Source organism: Pleuronectes platessa, chromosome 13 (genome assembly GCF_947347685.1).
Source record: "Pleuronectes platessa chromosome 13, fPlePla1.1, whole genome shotgun sequence".
Taxonomy (NCBI): Eukaryota; Metazoa; Chordata; class Actinopteri; order Pleuronectiformes; family Pleuronectidae; genus Pleuronectes; species Pleuronectes platessa.
Window position 1 is genome coordinate 5,262,947 of NC_070638.1, and position 24,577 is coordinate 5,287,523.

A 24,577-nucleotide genomic window follows, 5' to 3' on the forward strand; every position below is an offset into this window, starting at 1 on the left:
CAACATCCTCTCTGGTACCCAAACGGTGCCCGGGCCAACTTTCACGGTGCTGCTGAGTGTGTGTGTGCATGTGTGCGTGTGTATGTGTGTGTGTGTGTGTGTGTGTGTGTGCGTGTGTATGTGTGTGCGTAAAGGTATTTGTCAGGGTGTTGAATTGAAACACTCAGAGGAAAATAAGGGATGAGGGTGTTTTAAGGAAGGAAACATCAGTGTGAAGTGTGTTTTCAGCTTTTGCGATAATGCATTTCTCAAGTGGTCCAGTGGGTTTTTTAAAAGGTTTATATGAAAAGTTCTCTCGGCGCATTAAGGAACAGGAAGGAATCTGAAGGATTAATTTCTTCAGCACATTTGGAGATACTTCATTTTTATTAGAGAGCAAACACAGTATGTGTGGGGTCAAAAGTGATCGATCAACCTAGTGCAGAGCCAAAAGAGAGACAAACATGGGACGAACACCCACATTCATTACTGCGGCCAATTTAGGGTCTTCGACTAATCCTAACCCCAATAAAATTTGTGAAGAAGCCAGAGTACTATGCTGGAAACACACAAACACAGAGAGAGCATGTTGAACTGGGATTCAAACGAAGAACTGTGCCACCTCTGAAAACTGATCCACACGAACACATATCAGGTCAGAAAGGTTTTATAATTATATCCTCGAACCTTCAACAGACCCTCCCCGAAACTTCACAGACAGAAAATCCAGAGGATCCCTCTTTGAAATTCAGACAGGTCACACAGTAAAGAACAAACCAACATGAATCAGCTTGAAAGAAAAACAGCAAAGTGTGTTCTAAATGGTTCATTCCTGTTTTCTTATACTGGCTGCATGACTTTTCTCTGGGTTAGTTGGCTTGGAGACTGTCTCTGAATGTTTAACGCACCCATCTCTCCCTCAGCTCAGCTTGGACTGGAATAGGCTCCATCATCCCCCCCCACCGGGACCCTCAAAAGATAAGCGGTATAGATAATGGATGGGTGTGTTTTGGAAAAGTAGCTGCATCTCCACTAACCACAAAAACAGCCTCAGTCCTCCCTGTCTCAGATTCTCAAAGTCTCTGGACATCTGTGAACATCCTTCTCTGATGATGGAGGAGGAGACGATTAAGGAGGAGATGATGGAGGAGGAGACGATGGAGGAACAGCCGTCAGTCATGCGGCTGATAACACATTTACACACATTTCATTTTCTGTCATTCTCTCATTCCCTCAAACCTTGTAACTTTTCATCTGTAGTCCGTCACCGCTCTGTATCAACGTGGAGTTGCATCACCTTCAGGCTCAAGATTCCAGAACTTTATTGACAATGTCTGGGCACAACGGAAATACAGAGTGTCTTCCTCAGGTGAAATTGTGCCTGTTAAAAAAGATTTACAAAGGAAAATAAACTAAATACTGAATATAAAAGCAACCAAGCATTAACAAAATATGAAAAATGCAAAGAAAGTATAAAGTTAACTCAATTTAAGGAAATGGGTGCAAAGAGCATATGGTAGCAGTAAGGTGACTGATATAAAAAGTGATAAATAATATGGATGTAAAGTGTATCTGAGTCATATGAAAATTACATATTGCACATTATTCATGTTATTTCATTGCTCTGTGGAGTCTTCACAGTTTAAGCAGTTCCACAGTCTTAAGGAAGAAGTGTTTCACTTTTTCCCATGAAAAAACCCAAACTGGGTTAAATGTATAAGCATATGGAGATGGGATGATCTTTATTTCTCCTCCCCTTTATCCACCTCCACTCACAGCCCCCTCCCCTGTCTCTGAGAAAGAGAGCATTGTTTCCTAATTAATACGTCATGTGTTTGCAGCTCCCGGGACCAAAATAGGTGGAATGTATGCAAGTTTAATCGCTGAAGATATCCCCCCCCCCCCCCCCCCCCACACACAGGCCATCATCAGCTGGGAGTCACAAGTACTTAAACCTGGAGTATTTCCTGTGGAGTGAAGCAACAGTACAACGCTCTGTTTTTCTGAGTCAGACATTTGCTGGAAGGAATTTGAGGGGTAGAAAAAAGAAATTCAAACATATTTCTATTGTTGAAATGCATTCGCAAAGAATGATTTGAAATAATAGAAACCGCAAAGTAAATTATACGATCATTTTAAGCCACTTTGGTTGTTTTTTATCAGCACCAATTTCAATATTTCAGCAACAATAGATCCAGAATGAAATATTTCTACATCTGTGTCCTGAAAGTCGAGCTCTTCACTTATCAGACAAGACTTTATTAGTTATTGAGCTACGTTCTCCGAATCCAGCACATATCTAGGGCTGTGTGTGTGTGTGTGTGTGTGTGTGTGTGTGTGTGTGTGTGTGTGTGTGTGTGTGCCAGGGAGTACAGGGAAGCAGTCACTTGAAGACAGTAACTTTGACAGAACAGTTTACGACTCCAAAAACATAAAAAATGTCCTAGAGAACAAGCGACGGGCACTGGACCTGTTTATACTGAAGCTCATTAGAGTGAGATCAGGTCGAGGTTTTCAGTCGACCTCTCCCCAGCTCGATGCCAACTCCACAACCTGTGATTATTGCTCTGTAAGTACAAGCCTGGGACCTACAGCGCTGCGTCTTCCCTTCTAAAGACCTGTTGCTATTTCTTTCCTCCGCGGAGAGGATGATTTCAGTGCAACACCGGCTCCCGTGCCACAGACAGACATCTGTCCCGCACATGGCTGCAGCTTCAAGTGGACGTTCATCATCTCCACTGAGCGTTTTCTGAGGAGCAGTCTGGTCACTGATTAAAAGCCTCATATTTCCAGTCAGCAAAATGCAGTAAAGGCAGCGGTGGGTCACTCTCACTTTGTGTTTAGTGAAAAATCACCACTCGGGGAAAAGCTCGAGATAAGACCAGTGATGTAGGAGTAAGACATTTACCTTGAAGTACAAATAAATACACACATCTGAACTAAAGTTAAAGTAAAAGTGCCAATTCAAGTTTTCTATTTAAATATGACTAAGTATAACTTGCTTTTCAAATAAAGTGTTTCAAGTAAAGGTACTTGCTGAGTGTAGCTTTTTCTCAAATGAGTCTTCACCAGTGAAGGGGGCAGAGTTTAATCTCACCTTCCCATTCTGATTGGATCAATGGACCCATTCCACTCTTGTTACAGATTTTTGGGGGAAAATATGATAAAACTGAGATAATACATATATTTTCTGAGAGTGTCGAAAGTTCTAGTATTTTCTGGAAGTGATTCACAAGGATATAAGGGCAATTATAATTTTTAATGTAGTGTTGAACCTTCTGCCTTGTATCATGGAAGAGTTCTCCGACGTAAACCTTGGGAAAAGAAAGACGTATATCTCAGTATATATTCTTTTGTCGTAGTTTCTTTCCGAATGATCTGTTTTGTCATTTCTTATGTTCCTCTGGGTTTGAGTTCAGGACTGGTGCCAATACGGTCTTTTCGCCGGCCAAAATGTAAATAGTTCTTCTGTGCATTCCATTGTACTTTGTCTCAATGATGACAGCGGCAGTAAATTTGAAATACATAAAATAAAAAGAAAAGATATTTGCTGATATGTGTTATGGAACAAATGTGAAAAGTAACAAAGCAGATGTACTTTGTCAGATGCCTCCTCTGGATGAGATAGAAGTTCTGTGCTGGTGCGTTGAGGCAGGACTCCAGCACGTGTTGGATGAATGCAAGGCTGATGTTGATATTTGAAAGACATCTGTCTCCTCATCTCGTCCTCCTCCCTTCCCTTCCCTCCTCCCTCCTCCCTCCTTCCTCCTCCCTCCTCGCTCTCGAGGAGCAGAGCCACAACCAAAGGAAACTCTCTGGATCCCGGGGCCAGCAGTGATATCATGGAAAAGGCCGAGAGTCGGACAGGTGTGGGAGACACTCGCAGGGATTCCTGCCGCTCCCTCAAAAACAGATTTGACTTCATTCTCTGCTTTCACCTCTTAAACGCTAAATAAATACTTTGTAAAATCAATAAAGTTTCAGCTTAAACTTTTGCCGTAACTCTTCCTTTGGTTAGAAACATGAGTCGAGTATAAACCCTCTGTCCTTCCACAGTCTCTAATTTCAGAATAAAGGTGAACAAATGTTTTAGGAGGAGAAACTACAAACCTTTCAGGAGCAGTCGAGCTCCAGAATGTTTTCCTCCACAGTAAAACCGTTGCTCAGCTCGTGACCATGAAAGCAAAGCTCTCATTTCCCGCTGACTACTGTGAAAGAGGATCATAAAATTGACTCCATCTGTAATTTTATGGTGAACTTTCCAGTCTCGAGCAGCTCGACGGCATTCCTTCTGTGAAGTTCTATACTGACTTCCACTTCAAGGCGTGGACAGTGTATACCAGCCTTTAGCATGTCTTCACAAACTAGGGTTTCGCTTTTTTGATGTTTCCTGTCTCTTTGGACATTTTTAAACGTGGTATTATGATGTCATCAGAGTTATCTGTGCTAAATTTGTAACATAAAAAGGTTGGGGTAGAAGCTGGAGGAGTAGATAAGGCAGGGAGTGTCTCACAGGAATATGAATCTGCTGTTATCAGAGAATATGTAAAACCCATAGAGCTCAGCACACACCGGGGATTTTAATATCAGTTCATCTCAGTCTCTGTTGCTTCACTTTTAAAATATTTAAAAAATTATGTCTCCTACAAGACAAAGGGTACAAGTGAAATGTCTTTTATTAAGTAATGGAAAAAAATTAGAAATTACACATTTTCTTGTCCAGTGTCTTTATCAATTAAATCTCTTATGGGTCTTTAGGGTTGGTCACATTTATTACTAACATTATACCTGCTTAAATGTACAATATATGATTTCACCTGTTAGAAGTCTCTCAATCAGAACAGTTCTAAGGCTCTATGACTCTAGTAGAAAGTGAGTTTGTTGTTTTGTCTATTTTCCATCAGCCGTCAGTCATAATTCTGCATAAATGATGTCACTAGTGTCCAAAAGTGATTTTTTTCGTTTCCAGATGAGCTCACGATAAATTTCTCTATATAATAATCATCACGTAGTGAAATAAGGAACAGTGAGTGAGTGGCAGATTTCCCACACAGCCCAGGAGACCTGTAGTTTAAAGATGTCGTGAAACAGCGTGGAATCATGGGAGTTGATGTCTTCACTGTATGACCGTTAGCTCTCTACTGGGAGAGTCTTGTTGACAGCAAATGGCAGTTAATGATTGCCATCCACCATGAGTGACCAATAAAAACAGTGGGAGGAAAACCAGCTGACTGGCTAGCCGTGTGTTTTAAAGCAGATATGACGCGATTCAAAGGCCAGCGAAATGAATTGTCCTGTTACCTTGAATTAAAATGCAGGATTTGTCTGGGTTTGAATATCGATAGGAACATTTTGGATTAATGTAACATTAAAATATACAAAACAAATATACAACACAGGTCTACATTGCTTTTAGACATTTTAATGAGGAATTGTTCCATATATCTATGACGTCATCACGTCATCATTGTCCCTGTGCATGTTAACTTGTGGCTGCATCTTGCCACATGACGTCACATCACATAGTTGAGCCTGGTTCAACTCTTCCTCTGCAGACGACACTGTGCTGGCACCTCCACCAGGTTGGCCAGGGCACTGCATTCTAGTCATGCTGGGACAAAACCTGTCTGGACGTCTTTTTCTTGGAAGGCAACACCTTGGACTCCGGCAACTCATGACAGGCGTTTGTTTATAATCCCCCCCCCCCCCCCCCCCCCCCCCCCACGACGGAACAAGTCAATGTGTTAATTAAAAAAAATACATCAAAAGATTAACCGGTACATTAAACAATAGTTACTTGGGCCGGTAATCCTCCTCTCACCACACTACTGTTGTCCTTAATAAAAGATTCAGGACCCTGACATGAATAATTTGGAAGTGACTTTAATGTGTATGGTCGGGATTAGAATCTACGCATGTTCCTTTAATGTCTCAATGTGAGGAGCACATGTCGTCCGTAAAAGAGAAGTGTCTACTCAGAATGGATGAGGAGCATGTGTGTGTGAGGGGGGGGGGGGGGGTGGGGGGGAGAGAGGAGAGAGAGAAGAGAGAGAGAGAGAGGGGGGGGGAGGTAGAGAGAGAGAGAGGGTGTCTGATTCGATGACTAGAAACATCAAGGTGTTTGAGTTCATGTCTGCACATTCACGTGTGCACCCATGTCTGGCTCTGTGTGTGTGTGTGTGTGTGTGTGTGTGTGTGCGTGTGTGTGTGTGTGTATTAGTGTGTTTTAGAGCGTGAACCTCTCCTGGGAGACTTCCGCTGCTGCTGTTATTCTTTGCAGTGAGATGGAAAGCTTTTCCCAACATCTGCACAACATATCATCACGGCAGAAAGGCAGAAAGTAGAAAAAGAAAGGAGGACACTGGGCTGAAAGTTTCCATTGGAAGAACCTGTGGATCGGACTTTATGGGTCTGTCCGTGCTCGCTGCATACGGTATAAGAACAACACGTGATTTATTCTGTGAAATGTTTGGGTAAAATTGTGGTGACACACCTCTTGTCTTAACAAGAAACTCTTGTTAGAGCACTTGAAGGCGTTACTAGGATCATTAAAACACCATGCTGGGCTAAGGGTAGTAAAGTTTCGCAGTGCAGTGACTCTACAAGGCCATAGGCTGCGAATGGGAGGTTTTTAAATGACACTTTTTCAAAATATTAAGAAAACAACTCCATCAATTTGACGACACGTTCGCTGGAAAAAGTCACAACACATGTGAATACAGAAACGTGCTGCAAATACCGACAATGTAAATGTTTCCAGGGAACCAAAAAAGTGATGAACCTGGCTATAGTTCAATGCTATGACGAGTAGCAGACTTCAATAACTTCACAAAGCATTATATATATATTTATATAAATATTTTGCAATTCACATACATATATACATGTACATGCAGCCCTTTCTCGATCATGCATCACTCATATCTTGCCCTAGGACCCTAGGAGACTAGGATCAAACTGTCTACACTCTGGTTAGTGGACAACCCGCCCCACCTCCACATGCGTCCAAATGAAAGACCCTTTAAACTCTCCACCCTGTGCCGGTGCTTTTATACTGGATCCTGCCATGTTGTTCACCTGACACCTGGAGATGTGAATCATAGCTTCTTATCCCCCCCCCCCCACTCGTCTTTTTTCTAACACATCTTTTACTCCCCTTCTCTTTTTCCGCTTGCTCCCTCTGTGGTTCTCCGGATTTGTTCAGCTCCCCCTCCGTCATGTCCCGTCTCCCATTCTGTCTCATTTGTCTTCAGCTAACTCCACCTGTCACCTCTCCTTCCCTTCTCTCTTAACCTGCTCACCCCATCCCCTCCCTTTTCCCCCCTTTTATCTCCCTCTCTCTCCGTCTTCCTCACTTTCTCCTTTCCCTCCTTCTTCGGGGGGGAAACCCTCCCTTTCGTTATGACTCGACCACTTTCCCATGACAGAAACAGGGGCTGGAATCAAACGGCCGTCTCTGCCTTCACCTTGTGTCTGAGCTCGGGCTGTGAAAGAAAGCTTTGTGCCCCTCCAACCCTTCATCGCCCCTGGAGGTACAGCCTGTGTTGTTCATACAGGAAGGGACTTTTGGTTGGAGTGGAATTTTTGGGGCCCACGGGAAGAAATGAGCAACGTTAGAGCCTCAAGTCTCCTTTGGACGTCTCTGCCCACGGAGCAGGATGCATCACACGTGTGAAAACCTCCAGCCACTGATTCCTTCAATACAGTGAAAGAGCTGGAAAAATATATCACATGTGACTTTCGAGACAAGAAAATCTCAATAAAAGAGGATTGATGCATATGTCGAAAAAAGTCCCAACACAAAAAATTAATATTGTAATTTTCTTTGTCTATAACAAAGTAGATCACTGGGATAGATAGTCACAATGTAATATTTATGATTTTAATATCGAAAATCTGATTAAATACTTTTTTAAATGCCCCACCCATGTTTCTTTCAGGGTTTTTGAGACTTTAGGACACTTACTTACATCATAATCTTTTCTAACTTTTGAGCTTTTTTGAGTTTTTGGAGCCATTTATTCCTAAAATCATAAATTAAGAGAATCAAATTATATAATGAGCCCAGGTTGCAGAGGACAACTTTCAGAGTCTCCCCGTCTAGACAGGGCATCACAACCTTAGAGCCAAAGCTCCACAGTGAAATGAGGTCCTCATCCCTTTAGTCCTTATGTGTCAACACTCACAGGCTGCACCGTCATTAGCGAGTGTTTCCACCAGGAACATGCCAGGAGCCCTCTCACTTCTACACGCCTGTGACCCACGGGCTCGCTGGGAGGAGTGACCCGGAACGGAACCCGGTAAGGGAGGTCAGATGTCCGTTTGACACGCTGTCGGCGGGGGGGACGGGAGGGGCAGCAGCTGGGTCAGACAGGGAGCAGGTGGGAGCTGGCATGATGAGGAATAACAGGTTTTTATTTATTTATTTATTTTTCATTAAAGCTTCAACACACACACATGACTGCAGCCGGTGTGGCATTCACTGCCCTCTGTTATGCAAAACACCCCCAGTGTCACAAGTACATACATTTTTATGTTGTGGGTTATGAGCCCATATGGCTCTGCTGCCCAAATAATCCACATGAATAATAATAATATGGGATAATACACCCAATAATTCAGAAAATATTATCTACAAAACCTGCTTATGATCATTTCCTCACAATTTCTATCATATATAATAATAGCTAAACGGTTAATTTCATATTGCAAACAAAATAATTATGTATTATATTCTGTATATGCATTTTCTTATAATTAATTTGAGGGGAAATGTTGTTATAGGACATGCGGTGAACACAACGTGATGCATGTGTGTAGTACTGTGTTTTAGGGGAAGCAGTTTCTCTCGAGAACCATTGGAGGAGCTGTTGTCAAATGAAAGCACATCCCATCCTATCTGTTAAATAAGCTGCTGCACAGAGAGAGAGAGAGAGAGAGAGAGAGAGAGAGAGAGAGAGAGAGAGAGAGAGAGAGAGCTGCTGTGTCACTGCAACACATTCAGGGCTTCATGAGATTCCACACAATAGAGTCAACATGTGAGATGTGTTCACTTCACAGAAATCAATAATTACACCACATTTGGAAATATGGGCTGTGATGAGAATAATCTTTATATATTTGTTTGCCAAAGGTCACGGAAATGTGCATTAATTTATCATACATTGCAATGTCTGTGTAGAAATACTATTATATTGAGGTCAGTTTGAGCAAATGCAGGTTAAAGCACTTATGAATGAACTTACATAAAACTCCATAAACAGAAACTCCCACAGGAAACAAATTGGACTATTTTTTTAAAAGACAGAGACAGTAGAATAATATTGAAAATACTGATTAAGTTCATGGGAATTATGGAGTTTTGTTGAAATATAAGACTTGATTCTCCACATATCATTTAGTTCTCAATACTTATTATATTTATAGTGGTAAGGGAACGCAGGTTTCAGAGGTGTGATTAGAAACACGTCTGAAACACACTACGTTTTCCAACAGGTAGTTTTAGTACCTCAAAGAATATGATAAAAGTAAAAGCAGATATAAGTAGAAAAATAAACTATTGCACTATTTGTAATCTGACCTGTGTAGGATCCTTTACTTTGAGTAGCAGATTATCTGTTTGATCTGTTGGAGTGAAACATTCCTGCAGAAGTTGTTTGTTTGTTTGTTTGTGCAGAAACAACTTCTGGAAGGTGAATTAAGTCATTAGCAGAATTGACCAGATGCAACACAACAGATATTTTCCTGAGCTGAAGCACCCTCACAGCTCAACCCTTCACCCAGATACAGTGAGTGAGCGGGGGCTCAGGTGGAAGCCCCTCATGGGAAACTCTGGTGTTTTGTCAGGATTGGTTTAGTTACCTTGTTTTACATAACTTATCTGACCCTTGACCCTTATCACCCGAGCCTTGCTTATCTGTATTGGTTTTTCTTGATGCACAGTGGATAACAACACTTGTAAGTGTGTTTTGTAACTGCCACACCTCCAACATGTATTTTTCTTTCTACTCTTTTGTGCCTTGAAAGCATCAGTTATGTAAAACTGACCCCTGCTGCTGTAATATAATAATCATGGCTGAATTGGATGTAAGATCTGATAAATATTAAAACTCAACTCGTTTTTACATATATATACATGCTGTGATATGAGAATATATATATATAAAATCATTGAATTTATAATATCTTCAATGATGATGTATATTTAATGTCCGAGTCAAACATTATATATTATCAGGGATCCAAGATATGGTTAAAATTTCAAATTCAGGACAAAAGCATCAGACAAACAGCACATAAACATCAAACAAAAATAATAGCTGCTATTTAAATTAGAGCTCATTGGCAAATTAAGGATGAGAAAAGCCAATTAACAAACGCAATGTAATGTTATGGATAGATTGAGGTTTGCAGCAGCACTTGGTTATTTCACAGAGCAAACAAATAGTCTACAAAAGCAGAACAAATGTAATTTCAGCAGGGAGATCTTTAATATTTGAATTAATTAGTGAATGTCGTGTTATTGTAAAGTTTTAAATGAGGTTGTAATGATCTTGAGGGCCGATGTTGTTGCTAAATTGTTGAATTACGTTTTACGGCCACATTATGAGGTGAATGTGATTCTCAGCAGCAGCGTTTAAGTTTGTTTTGACCTCTACACAAAGTTATACTCTAATTCAACAGATGTGTGAATGGCATTTCGGAAAAATCCACAAAGAAGCATAACTGTCACATATTTGAGTTACTTCTTTTCTTATATTGGGGCATAAAGGCATCATGCACCCCTCCTGCATCCCAACATATTCGTCTGGATGGTGTGTTTTTAAGAGATGGTGTGGAGGCCATGAGAAACCAGCACCTGCTCGACCTCCACCAGCGGAGATGTTTGCCGGCCCCTCATTGGTGAAGCGGAGACAGAAGATGTGTATAAATAGTGATGGCGATGCAGCAGCAGGGTGTAGTTTTCTCTCTCATCCAGAGGAAAGCATGAAGTGGTTCATTCTGGTGGCCCTGTTCGGGCTCGGCCTCGCCCAACACAACCCGCACACCAAGCACGGCAGGACGGCCATGGTGCATCTGTTCGAGTGGCGCTGGGCCGACATCGCCGCAGAGTGCGAGCGCTACCTGGGTCCCAACGGCTTCGGTGGAGTTCAGGTGTGTATGAATGAACACAGGTGGGAAGCATCTACATGACTTAGAAGATGGAGGATATTCTCCTCTTTTCAGGTAGCTGATACAGAGGAGCTGTTTTTAGCATCTTCAGCAGACATCATATAATTTATCACAAAGTGTGAATCCCACTTTAATGACCTGCCTGCATGTGATGACTTAACACTTACATTTACTCAAAATGAGAGGAGCTGTGCAATTTCCTCAGGTAACAGGTGATTCCAGGCAAAGGGGTTGTTTCTTTCACTGACTTTCAGATTAAGAACCAAAACGTTATTTTACATTGGAAACAGCCTTTTTCAGGAAGATAGAAACCAAATCTAAACAAATAGACAATCAGTTGGAGCTAGGGAAGGAAATGTAGACTTATATGGTTGCAGATACAGTGATATGAAAACAAATTAAGGATAGAAAACACAAATCTTGCTTTATAATTTGAAAACAGCTTTTTAGAAATGTCCCTGTTTGGCTTCTTTCTTTCACTTGATATAAAATGCAGTACCAGAACTATATAGCTATTTCTGGAGACTACACGTCTCCTAAATGCAATTCCATAGTAAAAGTAAAAGAATGGTGCAGTGCATTGTCCACTCAATTCCCTGCTAAGTGATTATGTTCATACTGACAGCTCCTGTTTTGAAATGGCTGATTATTGTCTGTTCCTGTGTGCTGCTCAGATCTCTCCTCCGAACGAGCACATCGTGCTGGGCAGCCCCTGGAGACCCTGGTGGCAGAGGTACCAGCCAATCAGCTACAACCTGTGCTCCCGATCTGGCAGCGAGAACGAGCTGAGAGACATGATCACCAGATGCAACAACGTCGGGGTAAACAATGGTTGATTTGAATTAACGTCTCTGTCTTGGGGCTGAACCAGTGGAGAACAGCACGGCTCTGGCACGAGCAATGGGAGGAATGTGTGAGGGAGGGTGGGAAAACAACAGATAGGAGGATAAGTGTTGAGTGTTTGTGTTGCAGGTCAACATCTACGTGGACGCTGTCGTCAACCACATGTGTGGAGCCGGTGGCGGAGAGGGAACCCACTCGTCATGTGGAAGCTGGTTCAGCGCCGGCAGGAAGGAGTTCCCCAGTGTCCCCTTCTCCAATTCAGACTTCAACGACCACAAATGCAGGACCGGCAGTGGAAACATTGAGAACTATGGTGACTCCAATCAGGTAAAGAATGCCACTGAGCAAACTGAGGGGAGATGCCCTGGCCCCTTAGAGTCCACTCATCCTTACATGTTTTATTTAGTCCGTTGTTTTGGTCACACTGACTTTATTAGTTTGATATATTTGGTCGTCAGACTAATCTGAATGAGAAGCTGACAAATGAAGGACTTTAAAGGCCACTGATGATCTCAATATTCAAGAGTTTTAAGACTGATGATGATATATCTACACATACATAGTTTAATAAGGATTCTATACATTTTAGTTATTGGGTTTTCATTGGTATAATATAACCAGCTACTGTAAAATGTAATAAATATGTGTGAGACACATCAGCTCCGGGGGTTAACTCTGGAATCATATACTTCCAATGCACCTATTATAACTGTGCTGACTTGCAAATCATATATTAATGTGCATTATTAAGTAACCGAGGCACAATGAACAGACTAACACCTCATTAGCTGAGTCTACTGAAGGTTATGGGTGTATTTAACCACATGTGTTTTAGTTGGTCAGTTTTATATCGAGGGAGACCACAAAAAATACAATTTCTTGCTAGATTTATCTTATTGACTGTTCCACTCATAAAATCTCATTAGTCAACGGGCTGCTGCTAAAACTTGTCAACAAGCTCTGATGAGTGGTTTTCCATTAGCGGAGGATCACAGTGGCTCAGTGCTGCAGGAGCAGGCGCAGCTGGGCCGGCTGCAGGAGCAGGAGCAGCTGGGCCGGCTGCAGGAGCAGGAGCAGCTGGGCCGGCTGCAGGAGCAGGCGCAGCTGGGCCGGCTGCAGGAGCAGGAGCAGCTGGGCCGGCTGCAGGAGCAGGCGCAGCTGGGCCGGCTGCAGGAGCAGGCGCAGCTGGGCCGGCTGCAGGAGCAGGCGCAGCTGGGCCGGCTGCTCTCAGAGGCGACACCAGGAGTTTGGTGCAAGTTAAACAGGAGGAGAAATGAGGCGGCGTGATTTATAGTTATTCCGGGGGAACGTATTACACAATAAAGTAAACAACATGCAGATGCAACACATTCTACTGTGCAGCGCTCAGATCGGTGAACTGCCGTGTGGACAGCAGTGGAGTCACAGCACTCTCTGGTGGATTAACTACACAGTAAAGACTCTGGTAATAAAGTAGTTCCAGCCTTTATAAACACAGACATCGGTTTATCTGCAATTAGCTTAAATCATCTGATAAACCTGGTTGGCCAATGTATCGTCGTCTGACCTTTAATTGGTCAATTTAATCATAAATAATGTTTTGAGTTCTGATCTTCACTGGTCCAGGTGCGTGACTGTCGCCTGGTGGGTCTGCTGGACCTCGCCCTGGAGAAGGACTACGTCCGGGGGAAGGTGGCCGGCTTCATGAACAAGCTGATCGACATGGGCGTGGCTGGATTCCGAGTGGACGCCTGCAAGCACATGTGGCCCGGCGACCTGGCTGCCGTCTACGGCCGTCTGCACAACCTCAACACCAAGTGGTTCTCCGGGGGCTCCAGACCCTTCATCTTCCAGGAGGTACACGTTTGTTTTATTTCCACACAGGATTGATGGAATATTTCAAACAGAGAAAAGGTAAAATATAGTCCAGGATGCAAACCGTGGACTTCTCTTGAACATAGCCTAAATACAGTAGGTGCATATGTCCTCATGTATTTGACAGTTTAGTGTTTTGCTCTGAACTGAACCTGAAGAAGATGGTACAGCCAGTGAGCATGAATTTAAACATCTTTTTTCGCGTCTTTAACATAGAGAAAAACGTTCAGTGCCATTTAATGTTCTGATGCAACAGCAGCATCTTAGCTGACATCTGTTGAAAGTCAGATTTTCCAGTGCAAAGATATTATTGTAGACCCATTAAACATCCAAACTCAACGTACCACAGCGTGCAGGAATATGCAGAACACATGTATGATATCAACTTTGTGCTGTTTTCCCTGCAGGTTATTGATCTGGGAGGTGAGCCCATCACATCCAGGGAGTACTCCCATCTGGGAAGAGTGACCGAGTTCAAATATGGAGCCAGACTGGGAGGTATCTTCAGAAAGTGGAACGGCGACAAGTTGTCTTACACCAGGTATGTGTGTTTCTGCCTTTGTGGCTGGATCATATTTTTCAAAAGAAATATTAGGAGACGTCATTTCATCTCATAGATACAAGTTTTTATATGGCAAAGATTTTTAGTGATGTTATGGACATACAGTTTCTGAATTAAACACATTTGTCCAAACTTTGGTCCTTCAAATGCAAACTCAAACTCATTGATATAATTGTGTTCCTGTCTGCAGGAACTGGGGAGAGGGTTGGGGTTTCATGCCCGGCGGCAATGCTTTCGTCTTCGTGGACAACCACGACAACCAGAGGGGCCACGGTGCCGGTGGTGCCTCCATCGTCACCTTCTGGGACCCCAAGCTCTACAAGATGGCCGTTGCCTACATGCTGGCTCATCCTTACGGAGTGACCAGGCTGATGTCGAGCTACCGCTGGAACCGACACATTGTAAACGGAAAGGTAAAGTTATCAATGACCAACATAATCAATAAAAACTGTTTACTCATCTAGCAAGTGCATTATCGAGCCTTCTCCAGCTAATAGAAGTTAACACGTGTGTTCAGTCTTGTGTTGCTTCAACCGAAGTGGTGACATTGAGTAAATGCATTGAATTGTGTGTATTTGGATCGTTTCTCCATCACTGTAGGATCAGAACGACTGGATGGGACCTCCCAGCCACGGTGATGGATCCACCAAGTCAGTTCCCATCAACGCCGATCAGACCTGTGGAGACGGATGGGTGTGTGAGCACAGATGGCGTCAGATCAAGTGAGTCTTCATGAAGCAAGAGGCAGCACGTGCACACAACACTGTTCACCTCTGCTGGGTCTCATGGATGTGTCGTTTAGAACCTCATGAATATATTTTTTGTGACACACCCCTCTAGGAACATGGTGAAGTTCCGTAACGTTGTGAACGGACAGCCTCACTCCAACTGGTGGGACAACAAGAGCAACCAGGTCGCCTTCGGACGTGGGAACCGTGGTTTCATCGTCTTTAACAATGACGACTGGTAAGGACTTCATAATCTAGAAAGAACTGACAAAAACTATTGTCTCTCAATTACTAGCAAGATAAAACAAATGTGTCGGACCACCTTGAAATGCATGTCGACATCTGAGGAACAAACAAGTCTGGGTTTCCTTCAAAAAGGTTCTTCTAAAGGTTTTTAAAATCTAAAGAAATGTACCCTGTCTTCCCCCTCAAGGAATCTGGATGTGACCCTGAACACCGGCATGCCTGGTGGCACCTACTGTGACATCATTTCCGGCCAGAAGGAAGGAAACAGGTGCACAGGGAAGCAGATCAATGTCGGAGGTGACAGCCGCGCTCACTTCAAGATCAGCAACAGAGACGAGGACCCCTACGTAGCCATCCACGCTGAATCCAAGCTGTAAACGCATCCTGTGTGACTAGAAATAAAATGTATTTTCTAACTTGAGTCATGATTTGTTTTTTGTCACAATTTTTTTTATTTTATGCATAAATTGTTTCCTTAAATCTACAATATTGGTATTAATGAAAGCCTGGCATTTCTAGATGCATTTGATTTATTTAGGAAAGTAAGGCCAACAGAAGTAATCAACATGTAAGGCTGCAGGGGGCGCTGTTGCTCAACAGAATATACATAGTGTTGCTTTAACATCAGTGGAGGTGGATTTAATCACAGATACTTCCTCCTGAAGAGGAAATTACATTAAACAGCCATTGATGCATTAATAAGGGGGAGAAACTGGGATAGAGGTTTTAATCTTAAGAAGTGTTTTATATACTAATCACCCATTTGAAGAAAATCTGTTCATTCATAAGTAAAATGTGTTTGAACTGAGTATGAAGAACAACATGACGATACTGTTTATCCACCGTCTGCTTGAAGTGACCGGGCTGGGAGGGTCCTGGATATATTAAAGGTTAATAAGCTGTCAGAGATGTTCAACACTGGAGGAAAGGAGACTTACAGTATATTCAACTCTAATAATAACCAGAGGAATAAATCTGACTTCCCAGAGAGTGTCAGGTGCAGTCAGACCAAGAGCTAAAGTTAAATGTTCTCTGACATTTAAAGAGAATCAGTGCGCCAATGCTACACTGTGCTGCAAAATAAAGTAGAAATATCCATATTGGTCAAAAGTTACAGTTTTTAAAACTATAAAAACCTAAAGTTACCAAAAATGCTTTGAATTTTTCTTTTTTCCCATAAACAAGGAATAGATTCAGTAATATTCCAGAAAGAGAGAGAGATAAAGGCAACATGTGACTCCATGTTCAGGTTTTAAAGATCAACTCCGGTCAAGGACAGTCACTCTATTATATAAACAGGTTTTTGGTCCAAATCCAATCTTTGGAGCTGAGTGTGAGTTGAAGCTGCTGCTGTGTCAACATCACGTGGTTATTGAACTGATGATAAAAGAGGAGAAATGGAAATTGTCGGGTTCTGACTGGTAAGAGTTTCCAATACAAATGTACTGTCTTCATATTAAAATGAATGCAAAATAAATGTCTAAATGTGACATTATTGTAATATTTAAAGTCAGAAGAAGGTTTTAGTTGTTCTTTCATGTTCTTAAAGTTCATCTTACTGCTAACTGACAGAGGATGATTCCTCTGAGCTCGCTTTCATTTTTTTTTTAACCTGTAACAAGAATGGAAATATTTCCGAGGATGTTCAGGAGGCATCAGGGTCTTTGGGACATGTTCAGTCTCTTCTCACATTACATTTAAAGAGGGTGTACATGTGCACCTCATGTTTCCTCTGCTGGTTCAGAATGAAGGAAGGAAACCTTGATAAAGAAGCATCTGTTTAACATCCAAGCTGATATTTGCCGGCCTCTCATTGGTTCGATAAGAGAATCAGAACCAGTATAAATACTAAGTGGAGAGGCGGGAGCAGAGTGTTGTTTTCTCTCTCATCCAGGGGAAAGCATGAAGTGGTTCATTCTGGTGGCCCTGTTCGGGCTCGGCCTCGCCCAACACAACCCGCACACCAAGCCCGGCAGGACGGCCATCGTGCATCTGTTCGAGTGGCGCTGGGCCGACATCGCAGCTGAGTGCGAGCGCTTCCTGGGTCCCAATGGCTTCGGTGGAGTTCAGGTGTGTGTGATATTGTTTTACTCCATTCTCTTTAATTAATCAATAAACAGACATCGGGTTGCATATTGATGATGCACAAGTCAGATTGAAGAAAGATTGCTATAATCTTCTGGAAAACAAAAAGGATTTTAAAGATGTTTTGGTTGGAACATCACTGTTTTTATGTATCTTTGTGTTTTGAGTTTGCATGTTCTTCCTGTGTCTGTGGGTGTTGTTCCAAGGAACTCTGACTTCCTCCAAAGGAATGCAGACTCTGATTAAATTAACTGGAAACTCTAGATTGTGATGCAATGACGACGACCCATTTCTTGAGAATCTCTTATCTTTTAATTTCTTGAGAATCACTCATTCTGAAAAACCTTCTTGGGTCTTCACAGTTACCATCCAAATTTAGGGCCGATCATTTGAAAAGTGAAGAGACAGATGGTGAATTATGATATATTTTCTTCTCATGAATAAAGCCTGGAAAAGAACAGTAAAAGCTAAAGCATCCGAGAAGGAGAAACTCTGATGTGAGGATGGAGCAAGCTCAGAAAATTATGGATCATACATTTTCTACCATGCACCTCTATTGCAATTTGTATTAGACCAAGCTACTGCTATAGACACACACAAACACACACACACACACACACACACACACGTCTTTCAAATAGCACAGTTTGCAGGAATACTATTAAATACAATTTAAATAACAACCATAATGGCATCAACAGGGTTATTCTTTTCAAACTTTTGAAAGTTCTCCTGGACCCCACACCACACCACTGTCTCCAGAAGTCCACATGTTAAATTGCTGTGATGCCTCTTTTATAACTGTTAAGTAGACTCATTATCGTCCTGGTTAGCAACGATCTTCTGTCTGCAGACGACTCCTGTGTTCAAACTGATTATTGCTGCCCTCTCTACTTCCTATGCACTGCTCAGATCTCCCCCCCGAACGAGCACATCATACTGGACAGCCCCTGGAGGCCCTGGTGGATGAGGTACCAGCCAATCAGCTACAACCTGTGCTCCCGATCCGGCAGTGAGGACGAGCTGAGAGACATGATCACCAGATGCAACAACGTCGGGGTAAACGACTCTACCACAGTGATTTAGTGAGAGGCGCTAGGGACGTTGCTCTCGAGCTTTCGACAGCAGCTCATAAATCTGAGACAACAAACTCCTTCCAGGTTCCTAATGAACCATTTGACTCCGTCTGCATCATTATCAAAGTGTTTATACAGCAACAGGTACCTGGCAAATTCAAAACATAAGGGATATCACTGGATGATAAGCAGAAATTAAACAAATTGAGAAGAACTTTCATTTACTCGAGGCAATTAGCTTGGATAATGAATTTCCCAACAGGTCAACATCTACGTGGACGCGGTCATCAACCACATGTGTGGAGCCGGCGGAGGAGAGGGAACACACTCCTCATGTGGAAGCTGGTTCGACGCCGGCAAGAAGGACTTTCCCAGCGTCCCCTTCTCCAACTTGGACTTCAACGACAAGAAATGCAGGACCGGCAGTGGGGACATTGAGAACTACGGTGATGCTTATCAGGTGATGACTCAGAGACAAGGTCCAAACATTGTCCTTTCTCCCTGATTAATGTTTTCCACTCAATTTTAAAACACAGTGACGTCAGAAGCTGTCACAATGAACCACTGACTATAATTACTTTGGATTATAAATCTGATTGTTGTCATACAGATGTTATAGACAATCATCTTAACAGAAACAACAGTTATTAGGTAAAGCCAAACTTAGTTATGGTTGATTTGATCAATTATATTAGCAGGAGGAGTTTTAACCTAATAATAACAGCAGCAATAATGATAATAATGATATACTATCTTTATGTCTATAGCATTTATCCAAACAAGGTTACAGACACAACAAAACAACACAAGACATATAATACATCAAAACAATATATGTTAAAAACTGTTCAAATCAGGCATTAAAAGGCCTCCATATTATGTATGATGTTTTAAGTGCTGGTTAAAGTCTAATCTCCTCAGACGAGGACTTCCAGAGCCTCGGGGTCCTGGTGGCAAGCCCTGACTACAAGCAGCAGTTGGTTGGAAGATTTTATATTTAGGTTTGGAGTAGCTCTGTAATATAACAAATTAATAAATCAATTCTTAAATCCTGAATTTACCATGAAGCCAATGAAGAGGAGGCAACAATTGGACAGATTTGGGGCCTTTGTGCTTCGTGTTGGTTCAAATACAAGCAGCATGTGTTTAACAGCAGATTTCCACTGCTCCAGGTGCGTGACTGTCGTCTGGTCAGCCTGCTGGACCTCGCCCTGGAGAAGGATTACGTCCGGGGGAAGGTGACCGACTTCCTGAACGAGCTGATCGACATGGGCGTGGCTGGATTCCGAGTGGACGCCTGCAAGCACATGTGGCCCGGCGACCTGGCTGCCGTCTACGGGGGTCTGCACAACCTCAACACCAAGTGGTGGTCCGCTGGCTCCAGACCCTTCATCTTCCAGGAGGTAGCTTGTTTGATAAATTAGCCTTCACTGAACCAAAAGGCTGGTTGACGATTTACAGGGAAATCAAGAACATGCTACAGGGTTAAAAAAACCAGATGTGCATTCAAGGGCGTGATTGGACAAACCCCCGGCAGTAATCTGTATGCAAGGAGGTGATTGGAGAAGTGGGAACCGCCCCCTTGTCCAAATATTGGTACTGATAATGTCTCAGCAGTCAGCAGAGCCGTGGGAAAGAGTCAAGGTGGTGAACACAAACACTGTGGGAGCAGGTGGTTGTATAAAGGAAGTCATTATCAGCCGACAAGCACCATAACAGCACACGAGATTTAATGCTGTTATATAAAACGCAACTTGGAGGCTGTTAGCTCCTAGAATAACCTGCAATCACAAAATAACAGGGTGCTCTGTCTTCACTAAGAGACACGAGGGTTTAGCACCATCAACTTGGTTCTTATTATAAAACCAAAATGTTGTCTTCGTGTCTCAGTTCTTTTTAAATTCACAAATCTCTGACACGGCACAGTTAACACAATCTAACATTATATGACTGATGGATTAGTGATATAAATGTGATGCTGTCTTTCCCTGCAGGTTATTGATCTGGGAGGTGAGTCCATCACAACTCAGGAGTACGTCAATCTGGGAAGAGTGACCGAGTTCAAATATGGAGCCAAACTGGGAACTGTCTTCAGGAAGTGGAACGGCGAGAAGCTGTGCTACACCAGGTAAGTGATATCTGCAATACTTTAAGGCCTAAAGTGAAAAATACCCATTTTAAATAGTTTATATAATGTATTTGATGCTTGTGTTCCTGTCTGCAGGAACTGGGGAGAGGGCTGGGGTTTCATGTCCGATGGAAACGCTGTCGTCTTCGTCGACAACCACGACAACCAGAGGGGCCACGGGGCCGGGGGTGCTGCCATCGTCACCTTCTGGGACCCCAGGCCACACAAGATGGCCGTCGCCTACATGCTGGCTCATCCTTACGGAGTGACCAGGGTGATGTCGAGCTTCCGCTGGAACCGACACATTGTGAACGGAAAGGTAAAAGTCTCTTTAAGTAGAAATTGATAGAATTCATCGTGCATATTTGGAATTGTTTTGTCTAAATCAATTCATCCCTAATGGTCTTGTAGGATCAGAATGACTGGATGGGACCTCCCAGTCACAGTGATGGATCCACCAAGTCGGTTCCCATCAACCCGGATCAGACCTGTGGAGACGGATGGGTGTGTGAGCACAGATGGCGTCAGATCACGTGAGTCCTCAGGAAGCGACAGTTCATCTTTTCTAGAACTTTTTTTTTCTTTTCTTTGACATAGAAATACAACTATTTTAGAATTGATCACCTGAAGCTGAGACGCATCATTAGGCCAATATGAGATGTTATACTTAACAATAATGACACAAATCAATCAGTGATGTATTATGTATATCATCTCCTCATTAGCAACATGGTGAAGTTCCGTAACGTGGTCGACGGACAGCCTCACTCCAACTGGTGGGACAACCAGAGCAACCAGGTCGCCTTCGGACGTGGGAACCGTGGTTTCATCGTCTTTAACAATGACGACTGGTGAGTATTATCTACTCAGAGCAAAACACTAAATATACTCTCACTTATATCAATAAAATTAGAGTAGTTAGAATTTGCAGATGTATGTTTCCCTGATGAATATCATTCATTAAAAGCAACAGTAATATTAGACTGATTTTACACAAAACCTCCATCAACATTTTTTGGGAACTGATCTTTTCAAAATAAAGTTTAACCGTGATCTACCCTGTCCTCCCCCTCAGGGACCTGGATGAGACCCTGAACACCGGCTTGCCCGGGGGAACCTACTGTGATGTCATATCCGGTCAGAAGGAAGGAAGCGGGTGCACCGGGAAGCAGATCCAAGTCGGAGGAGACGGCCGCGCTCACTTCAAGATCAGCAGCAGAGACGAGGACCCGTTTGTTGCTATTCATGCAGAGTCGAAGCTGTGATCACGTCCTCGGGGACTTGAAATAAACCTGATTATTGCAGATTAATAAAAAACAAGAAATTGTTTCTTTCCTCACATTTACAGAGAAGGTTGTGGCCTGAACAGTGATGTCACCTCTATTTTAATATTCTTATACCATTTGATTTGACTGCAGCATTACAACAAGTGGCAAACACTAAAAAGGTGTTAATCTCTACCTCTTATGCTGACTCGTAATAATTAAAACAATCAGTCTTAAATTAGCATTTTTACATTTTAAAACTAAACCCTCATGTCCCAGAACAAAGTCATGTTTTTGTATGTGTATAACGCAAGTTTTCCATGTTAGCCGATATAGTGTAATAAATAAAAATGCTAAAGAAATGCATTTTTTCCGACATAACAATTAGATGGTTTGGATACATGCTGGAGAAAAGCAACAGTAGCAGTGACTCAATTCATGCTTGAATGTGTTTTCACATTTTAGGTTAACCTTTACACTTGAAATAGATTTGAGGATAAGGAATAATCAAATTTTTTAAACTACGGTAGAGTTAACCAGACATTAGTTGTGTTATTACTTTTATCAGACAACCACACACACTCCACTACAACATGTGAAGAAACCAGAAGTTTGCCTGATCTTCTAACCCTGGTGAAGTTTGCTGATTTACGATTGGCCGGTCATAGGGAGGAGATTTCGGGGGGTTTCCCAAACAGTGAGTTGAAATATGAAACGACAACAGAAAGGTTTTTGACATCGTTGTCCAGAAGCCGTGTCCTCAGACAGCTGTACGGGCACCGAGTGTCCTGGACGAGCCCCGTGACGCCCACGCTCCTCTTCCACTGCTGCATTGTGCATTCCCCTCACCTCCATGACTCCTCGCCATCCCACCGCAGCCACTTCAGTTTCACCTGAGTGCAGCACTGGCATCCGTCATGAGGACATCACAGGGGCCCGGAGGGGCAATGAGTCCAATATCCGTCCTCACTTTCTCCCTCACTCTGCCCGTCTTCCTGTCCCGTCACCCTCACTTTCTCCCTGTCTCCACCTTCCCCGTGCAGCCCACCTGCCTACCAGCCGCCACCTGAGGTGAGAGAGTGGAGGTGACGCCTGCCAGAACATTCAGCTCATCTCTGGCTGTCATGACAATGTGACCCTCAGGCAGCAGAGAGCTTCTCCTCCCTGCTTCATCTAAACAGTAAGAAGAAGCAATGAATGGAAAAAGAAAAACACAGTCTTGCTTTTTCTCAGTGAATGTTGTGTAAACACTGACGTGTGGAGTCACGATACACTGAGAGTGCACTGCAGCTGAGTGTGAGTCAGATCCAGTGGATTCTAATGAAAGCATGAGCAACACAAAAAGGTTTAGATGTGAATCCTCATCATCTGGAGGAATCAGCTGAAGGTGCGAGTGGCTGCTTCCTTTAAAATAGAGCAGATTAATCCTTGTCTGCAAAATGTGCAAAAGAGAAAGTCAAAATGACTGCGAGTGCAGGGGGGGTAGACGGAGGCCTGAACGTCCGACCAGACTCAACATATTGCAACTGCTAAATTATTGACCCTCTCTCCATCTTTTGGTCCGGCAGCTGCGAGGGCCTGTACGTTCCGATTAGCTGCCGAGACGTCAGGGCAGCAGAGCGGCGTCCGTGGTCCTGTCATCCTGCCTGATGCCTTGTGACATGGCTGTCAACGGTGTCCCCATCCTGTTTCATATTTCATATGGGGCACCAGACCTGTCTGTCACATCAGCCGGGGAGAGAGACAGTCGTCAACTTGAGGATGAAGCCGCTGAGTTTTTCGGCTCCGTTCAGCTTTTTCAAACACCGGTGGAGGTGAAGCTCGGGCTGTGGTCACATAAAGATGGAGTCAGGAGTTTTGATACTGTTGATACATATTAAAGCATAAATCTTTTCAATTCAAATATGTTTTCTATAGACTTCATTTAAACGAATACAAATGTTGATGTAAGATGCCTTTATGGATTTTATATTTATTTATTATTTCTCTAGTGGTGACATCAGCGTGGGATGATTCGTTCAGCAGTTAAATACCAGAGGAATATTCAGCTTCCCTCCACTTGGGGGCAGTATTGAAGCAAGAACTATGAAAGTTTTGTCCAAAACAAGATTGAAAATGTCCATGAGACTCTTTGCTCTTTGTGAAATTTATTTCATAACTGCTTACAATTCCGGGAGGAATTACTCTCGATGATAAAAGAAATTCACGCCTGATATTTAATTATACAAATTGAATTCTAAGTATTGTCGATGGAAGCATTCAAGGTTTTCATCCGATGCAGATTGATATAAGTATAAATTGATGTAAGGAGTCTAGATTTTTGTATTTGTATAACATTCATATGAAACATTTCAGCTAATAACTCTGCTAAAGGCCTCGGAAGAGATGGTTATTGATCACAAGGTTCTTGACAACTGAATATTCATTGATTTATTTATTGGTTTTCCGGTCACTGGCGAGTCCCGTCAAGCTTCCAGCTTCCTCACCTCCCAGCTGTCACTTCATATCTCTGTGTAGTGGCACTTCCACCATGGCAACGAGCCATGGCAACCCCGACATCTGAAAATAGGCTGAATATTAGAACGTTCAGAGATTATTCAGAACATTTGTGAATTTGTGAAGATTTCACGTTTGGGTAG

General features: G+C 42.8%; 2 protein-coding genes across 2 annotated transcripts; both read left to right on the forward strand.

Annotated features, from left to right (window-relative positions):
- Positions 1-10,952: 10,952 nt before the first annotated feature.
- On the forward strand, positions 10,953-15,763 carry LOC128455134 (alpha-amylase). Its single transcript, XM_053438807.1, has 9 exons — positions 10,953-11,133; positions 11,826-11,972; positions 12,124-12,321; positions 13,600-13,830; positions 14,256-14,389; positions 14,601-14,823; positions 15,011-15,132; positions 15,251-15,376; positions 15,572-15,763. The coding sequence occupies exons 1-9, from the start codon at positions 10,966-10,968 to the stop codon at positions 15,759-15,761; spliced, it is 1,539 nt and encodes a 512-aa protein (XP_053294782.1). The 5' UTR covers positions 10,953-10,965; the 3' UTR covers positions 15,762-15,763.
- A 1,490-nt stretch (positions 15,764-17,253) lies between these two features.
- LOC128455133 (alpha-amylase) lies at positions 17,254-22,000 on the forward strand. The gene is made up of 9 exons (XM_053438806.1): positions 17,254-17,454; positions 18,382-18,528; positions 18,808-19,005; positions 19,718-19,948; positions 20,540-20,673; positions 20,770-20,992; positions 21,085-21,206; positions 21,399-21,524; positions 21,749-22,000. The coding sequence occupies exons 1-9, from the start codon at positions 17,287-17,289 to the stop codon at positions 21,936-21,938; spliced, it is 1,539 nt and encodes a 512-aa protein (XP_053294781.1). The 5' UTR covers positions 17,254-17,286; the 3' UTR covers positions 21,939-22,000.
- Positions 22,001-24,577: the final 2,577 nt, after the last annotated feature.

Excerpts from the sequence above, each read along its gene's own strand:
- LOC128455134 (XM_053438807.1), top strand. The coding sequence starts at position 10,966 with ATGAAGTGGTTCATTCTGGTGGCCCTGTTCGGGCTCGGCCTCGCCCAA. Across the intron at positions 13,831-14,255 it reads GACCCTTCATCTTCCAGGAG|GTTATTGATCTGGGAGGTGA; the intron begins GTACACGTTTGT and ends TTTTCCCTGCAG. Across the intron at positions 15,133-15,250 it reads CACAGATGGCGTCAGATCAA|GAACATGGTGAAGTTCCGTA; the intron begins GTGAGTCTTCAT and ends ACACCCCTCTAG.
- LOC128455133 (XM_053438806.1), top strand. The coding sequence starts at position 17,287 with ATGAAGTGGTTCATTCTGGTGGCCCTGTTCGGGCTCGGCCTCGCCCAA. Across the intron at positions 20,993-21,084 it reads GACACATTGTGAACGGAAAG|GATCAGAATGACTGGATGGG; the intron begins GTAAAAGTCTCT and ends ATGGTCTTGTAG. Across the intron at positions 21,525-21,748 it reads GTCTTTAACAATGACGACTG|GGACCTGGATGAGACCCTGA; the intron begins GTGAGTATTATC and ends CCTCCCCCTCAG.